Source organism: Oratosquilla oratoria, chromosome 6, assembly GCF_046742065.1.
Source record: "Oratosquilla oratoria isolate Oo_2021 chromosome 6, ASM4674206v1, whole genome shotgun sequence".
Classification (NCBI taxonomy): domain Eukaryota; kingdom Metazoa; phylum Arthropoda; class Malacostraca; order Stomatopoda; family Squillidae; genus Oratosquilla; species Oratosquilla oratoria.
In genome coordinates, this window is record NC_134782.1 from 83,835,576 (window position 1) to 83,843,075 (window position 7,500).

Consider the following 7,500-nt stretch of genomic DNA (forward strand, 5'->3'; position numbering starts at 1 on the left):
TTGTCTGTTTGATTCTCATTTATTATTAGTTATATGTCAAGTTATTATTATCTACTATTTACCTGTTTATTTATTAATTAACTATACCTATGCATTTATCTATGTATTTTGTTTATTTACATTGTTATAGTTTTTATTTATTAATTTATTATTATTATGATTTTTTTTCGCATCCGACCTAGATATCGACCAAAAGGTCTTCTGTCGGCATGCTCCACCTTTCAATTGTCTCTCCGGTGAATCAACACAATTAGATTTTGTTAACTCTCAAATACTTAATCTCAAAATCTTGTCACAATAGCATGGATGTCCGTTCCACTACAGCAATATAGTAGGAATGAGCTACAAGAAACATTTATCAAATTATTTCAACCCAAATAAAGAACATGAAAACTGGAATTCTTACGCTTGATGGAAGACCCTAGGTTTCAAGAATATTTGTGTCTACAGAACTCGGTTAATGACATACACGCTGGCGACACTCATGTGTTTTTTTAGTAAATCGACTGAATAGTTTGAGCTCAACAAAATTGCGCGCTTGTCGGATTTTGCTCTAAGTCCAAAGGATTTCAGACAGATTGAGGTTCGGTGACCAAAACTGATCTGATCTTCCTTCAGGCCGAAGTCCTCTCAGTTATATATAATCAAATGGGCTTCCCCGATACCAGAGTTTCAATCAAGGGACGCCGACGACTATGGAACGCAGTCTCCCTCTCTCATCAGCCAGGTCATGCAATATTACCCTGCAACGGAGCAATATTGCCCATAAAGACACAAGCTCTGATGGATTGCTGTCGACAAATAAATAGTCAGCTCCACGACTATCCTCACATCGCCGAGCTGGTCCAAAGGTGCATCCACAAATTTGGTTCTCGGTATTCCTCTCGTTTTCGTTCCTCTCGAGGCACTCTCAGTGTACGGCCAACAATGTCGAACTGGTTCCTCGTCCTTATGCTTTTCATTAGTGATCTCTCTACTCCTGTTCCTTTCAATTCTATTCCATCTGAAATTTGAGGATTCCAGGGAATTTTCATCATTCTGCGTAAATAACTGGTGGCGTCATCGGAAGCGTGCTGGTTTAGCATTCATTCAGATGTGGGTTCGAATCTCGCACTTCTCTCCGATTCCCAGCAGCTACTGTTACCTGCCCCAACAGTCGGAGCTCATAGGGCAAAGGTGACGGCAGTTATGCGCCTCCTGGCTCCTATGCTCCTCACCACCTACTCAAAAACCAAATCTCCAATAATTAAAAAAGCTTATATTTGTCTTTATCGTCCATGTATTGTAACTGCACATTAATGTTAAACGTACGTAACACTTCAGCATTCCTAACCACAACTCCTTATTATCTTAGTCGTCAGTGCTTTCTTTATTCTTCCAAATATTATTTTTGTCGTCGCCATTCTTCTTTTTATGTTTTCATAATCAATTTTCCCTGAAATTTTGCTTCTCAAGTATTTCACACTTTCCACACTTTAATGAATGTTTCCTTGTGTATATACTTTTTCTCTTTATTTATCAATCTCTGTAGCTTTATCTTGGATTTTGCAAGCAATTCTGTTTCGTCCAAATATCATATATTGCTCACATCATACTAACTTAACTAATCGTTACATCTTGCTCACCCCAAAAGCGTCAACTTCCTCCACCATTTCACCTAAAATTTCTAAAAACAAGATAAAAATAATACTCTTCAATGATCTTTTTTTCCTCCATACTTTTAGAAGTTAACTACACACCCTATTTCATAATCGTAGGTTCTTCCATTTTCCGTTCCAAATGGCCTTATCCTGAACAAAATCAGTAAAATGAGTTTCCATCTTGAGGGAGCTGATTTGTCATTACCCGTAATGAGCCTTGGGTCTAATTAGTGTGGGCGTCGCATAATTCAAGCGTGGATGGACTGATTAGGTATACAGTTCGTTAAGACATTCATTAGGGTTGCATTGTCTTTATCCTAGCTACCATGAGACCAATTCAGTCCACTGACTGAATCCCCCGACCATGGGTTAGGAAGAACGTAAGAATGAAGGAGACTGCAAGAAACCATAAGGCCTACACTAGGCAGTTCCATGTCCATTACCACCTATCATTCCATCCATTAAGTTACCTAACCTTTTCTTAAAACGACCAATAGTTTCAGCGCTCGCTATATGGTTAATAGGTCTATTCTATTCGTTAACCACTCTCTTGGTAAATCAGTTAATGGTACCCTTTGCCATCCTGGTATGGCGGCGTTTGAATGAAATCGTCTGATTAACCAAAACAAAAAGAAAAGTGCCTCACACCCTCCCCCGGGTGAAAGAAATGAATTCCGACATAGAAAAAAAAAATCCGATAATATCTGAGTTTCGTTTCAATAATCCTCGAAGTTATATCCAATAACAGCAATAGAAGTTTATTCCAATGCTAGCATAAGTTTAATTCAGTACTAGCATATAAGAAGTTGATTCCAACAGTTGCATACAAGATTCACTGAAAAAGACGCATGGAGAATTATTAAGAGATCATCCCCATATCAGCTTACGAAATCCTCACTCTGTATTATTGGAACTTTATGGCTTCCAGTCGTAAGACAGAAGAACACACGATGTAAAGAATCTTAGCTAAAAGCCATGCCTAAGTCAACCAGAGTTTGGTATTTGTACTTGACTGCAACAACACTGAAATGTGCCAACCTGAGATGAAGAACAAAATATCTGTGTAAAAGCAAAATGAGTAGAAAGAATGAAGTCGATGATTTACTACAACATTACTGAAATATACAATCCTGTGTGTGTGCTTTAACAAGGGTGACGCAAACAAGGTCATCAAATTAAGACAACAGGACAGGACTCGCAGTAATGAATTTAGATTGGATAAATGTAGACTTAAGAAGTAAATAGGCAAGGACTTTCTTACTGATATGGTGGTCAACGAATGGAATAGACTTAGTAAGCATGTAGTGAGCGCTGAAACTATCGGTTGTTTTAATAAACGGTTACACAACATTATGGATGGGGATGACAGGTGGTAATGTACATGGAACTGCCTAGTGTAGGTCTTACGGTCTCTTGCAGTCTCCTTCACTCTTATGTTCTTAATGTCGTCTATCAATACATTTGCCGATATGAGGATTCAAAGCCCCGAAATCCAACTTAGATTGATATGACGCTTGACTTGTCACCTCAACTGTGACACTCCCAAAACGCATAAAAACCTTCACATGAAATCCATGCTTATATGGGAATTAATAAAAGATACTAAAATCTCCGATAGGAAACAATTCCAAATAATTCTTCTCACACCATACGCTCTACTATGGTTATACAAGTAGGTGTTATTCCCTTGCTATTAACATCCCACGGAATGTCATTGGCTGGCTTCACCACCATCAATATCACAATCACCATGACTTCTCCCATCTAACTTTTACATTGAATTTACATATCCATTTTTACCGTACTCATAAATATCATAACTTGATGATGACTTGAGTGAACTGAAGTGTTGTATTTTGATTATTTCAATCATATTTACATTATGGAATTAGGTTATTTATTAGTTAGGCTTACAACTGAAGGAAGAATCATCGTCAGATCTTTAGAAAAAAAATAAGCAAGAAACATGCCTCTGCCCAGCTTCAGGTCATCTTTAACACAATGTGTGTGTGTGTGTGTGTGTGTGTGTGTGTGTGTGTGTGTGTGTGCGCGCGCGTGTGCTTTTTGTGTCTTGCGTGCGAGAAACACATATTTGTTCAAACGAAAAGAATGAAGAAAGTGTAACTCACACTTTAGTTTGCGTGTGAGAAAGATATACCTGTACAGGCGAGGAGAGGAAAGAAAAGGTAGCTCACAAACACTTTTGCTCTCTCTCTCTTTTTTCCTAGTCAGATTATTTGGGTCATAAATGTTTGTTCTTTATGTTTTACTAATGTTTGTAGTTTTTTATGTTTGTCAGTATGTGTTGCATGCATACGTACAAATATTGGAAACTGGAATTTTCTCCTAAACAGCAGGACATTCTTTTGGGGTGTTTTCTTGTTTATTAGGAAACCAAATATGCTAAGATATGTTTTGGTTAAAATCCCCGTTGTACGAATGGAATTTCAAATATTTTGACTGAACCGAGAGAACGTTCTTATATTTCTTTACAATCCCTACCGCCATTTACAAGTAGATCTGTGCAATGAACAAGAACCTGGTAAACACAGGACCGTTTTTTGTTCACTTTTAGAAAAGAGATTGTGACAATGGGGGACATGACACCCATTGGAAGAGGAGGAGGAGGAGGCAGAGGAGGCAGAGGAGGAGGAGGAGGAAGAGGAGGAGGAGGAGGAGGAGGAGGAGGAAGAGGAAGAGGAAGGGGGGATCACCACCAGCAGGTACCTGTCGTTGGTCCCCGGGGGAGAAGACGGAGCGGATAATGGAGACAGGAGAAAAAAAAATCTAGAAGAGGAGAAGAGGGTGTCGTGGAGGCTGGGCAGGAAGGAAATAGGGAAGGAGAATTAGGAAGGGCTAAAAGAGAACATTAGGAGCAGAAGAGAATATGTAACAAACTAATCACGTGTTGCATTAATTGGCATGGATCATATAAGTACTGGAAACAATTGCAAAACATTCAAACCATCATGACAATCATAGTAATGCATTCATGACAGAGAATCATTTCCTTTTGTGCAACCCAGTACAGACACGTTTCTCTTTTCTACTCTTGCAGATGATTGGGATTGTAGAAGTAAAGCCACAGTCATGTTCTGACCATGGCATCAAGTTTATGTATGCACCAAAAACAGACTCCCATAAGATCTTTCTCTCCTACCTTCTCCCCTTGCAGGCGATAGAGAAACTATTCTTGGACGCTGTAAAGACGATTTACACATTTATGTCTTAACCATAAGATTAAGTAACTATGTAACTCAAAACAGTTTCGTAAGTCGTTTCTCCCCCTCTCCCTCTCTCTCTTGCAGAAGATTGAAGAACGATTTCTGGAAGCTGTGAAAATGATCCAAAACGACAGCTGCATGGAGAACATATCCTGTTCTTTATCCCAAAGCAGTCTCATAAGACGTTTCCTTTTCTCTCTCTTGCAGAAGATCGAGCATCCCTTCTTGGAAGCCGTGAAACTGACCCTGAACGACCGCTACACTGAGAATATGGACCAAATCTACCGCATCACCATCAAGTTCCTCATTGAAACGGTCATCAAAGGCTACGAGCAAGCGGAAGGCCGCAAGCTCAACGACGGCTCTAAGGAGAACAACGACACCACACCGACGACCACCACCACCACGTGCAACAACAGCACCAACGGCACTGCGACCACAGCCAACACCACAACGTCCATGGCTGGGTGTCCGGCCCTCCCTTCTTCAACCCCCGCCAGCAACACCGTCAACAACTCCTCCAGCTCATGCTCGACGGCGGCGAGCGCCACGAAAGGAACCTCCAACACTACGAATACAACCACAAGTTCGACAACGACCAAGACTAGCAGCGGCATGGACTGTGGCAAGACCTCCTGAAGGCTTTTGCCGCGGTTACGAAGACCTTCTTAACGCAAATGTTTGGTAGTTTAAGACATTGGTGGGTATCTATGTGTTAAGGGGAGAACAAGAATGTTGGGGGTGGGGAGGGGGGGACCAGATTAGGAGACTGTACGGTCCGGAAGGTTGTGGACATAAGGATAACAAGACAGGGAAGGGTAAAAGAAGGGTGGGTGGAGGAGTAGGCTGTTACATACTGATCGACCTAGAGTAGAGCGAATGTCCAAGTTCAGAGGGTAATGTCAGCTGAGCACTGCCAATGTCCCAAACGGTGAGTCCTCAGACTGTACAAAGATACTTGGCCTTGAGATGTGTACGGGTTTTCGAAAGAGAAGATGAGGGAAATAGGGGGCAGGGTGTTTGTTTGCAAGTAAACCAGACCGATGCAAAGTCAGGATGGAGTGGTGGTGGTAGTCGCAGGGAAGAAATCTAGTCTTGGAAAGAAGAAAGAGACAACGAAATTTATTAAAAGAAAGATATGTGTTTTAGAATTGTGCGTTGGACTACAGAAATCATATAATCTGTCGAATACTTAGGACAAATCCAGACAAGTTGTCAAAAGAGTAAAAAAAAATTATGATCGCGATAATGAAATGTTTACAAGAAACCTGCCACGCAAAATTCGAAATTTGTTTTCTCATAGGTTTGGATGAGAAAGAAAATGACTGAAAATCAATAGAAATGACAAGCAAATACCTTGCCACGAAACTAGAGGTTACTGTTAGACAATAGGGATTGATTATAATTGGGTAATAAAGGTACACAGGCTGTATCGTCCCCTTGTGGATAGACAGGTGCTTCTGCAGGGGACGCGGGACGCTCAAGTTCGATATTATACATTAATTCGGGCTGTGCATCGTGTGAACGATTAGTCAGAGCGAATGAACAGGGACATGTTCAGGTTTTGCCGAGGCACAGGAAAAATGGATGACAAAAAAAAAGTGTTGTCCTGATACAAGACTGGACTGATTTTGTTAACAAGTGCCATGTGTGAGGTCACCACTGAAACAAACTGACCTTCTGGAGAAATGGGAATGAATTATAACGGATGCGATCAAAGTTCTGAGCCAATTCGCTTCAGTCTTACCTTAAGATACACAAGAAAGGAACTATATCGCATGTTAGAGTGAACAATTGTTGAAACCCAATTGGGTGGGAGCAAGGGTAAATTCTGGAATCCATTTTTTCAGGAAAAGTAGTTTTTCTTTTTCAGTGAGGAAGACTGGAAAAATTAATGCATCGTGCCCATGCACAGCTCTAGAGGATCCCTCTGGTGGTGAAACGATGAACTAATGTTTTTATTACAGTAAGGGAACATCTGCCGTTCCGTAGTTGGTTGGCGATAGATCTTGAGAAACCAGGGGATGGCAAAAATATAAATAATTATAACGATAAACATGACACCTAAATTTTAAGGTTGATTTAGTTAGGATGTAGACTTTATAAGAATAATTCTATGGTAAATGTTGGGTTAATTTGTAGTCACAAATCTGATTATAGTAAAGTATAACGCACATACACGTTAATGCTGTATTTTGTGAAACATTACGGATGTCATCAACTTGCTATGACGTCATTGCTACGGGACGCAACAGCGACGACAAACTGCCACATCAGACCTACAGCAAAGACAAGACCGCATCTCGTCATTCATTTGGTATTTGATACCTTTGCCGATGGAATGACTCGTATATTTGTTACTACATAAAACAAAAGACCATCGACTGACAGTTGTTATATTTGTCAATTGTATAGCCTATACAGAACTGCCTTTGTATGAAATTATAAATCGAGAACAGCTACTAAGGATGGCTACAGATCCACAATAAATTCCGAACATCACTATCATACAATGAAAAAGGAAAACAAAGACACTATCACGCTTAGCTCTGACGTCATATATGTATTAAGTACGGAGACAATTATCTTCTTTGATCAAACCAAACACATTTAAATAATGACATGTGAAATGACAC

General features: G+C 40.1%; 1 protein-coding gene across 1 annotated transcript in view; it reads left to right on the forward strand.

Moving 5' to 3' along the window:
- The window catches only part of LOC143026130 (uncharacterized), a 57,494-nt gene extending 51,910 nt beyond the window's left edge, over positions 1-5,584 (forward strand). Inside the window, exon 3 of the mRNA XM_076186134.1 lies at positions 5,072-5,584. Coding sequence (XP_076042249.1) covers positions 5,072-5,503 — 432 coding nt within the window. The 3' untranslated portion in view covers positions 5,504-5,584. The remainder of the gene's footprint in view (positions 1-5,071) is intronic.
- Positions 5,585-7,500: the final 1,916 nt, after the last annotated feature.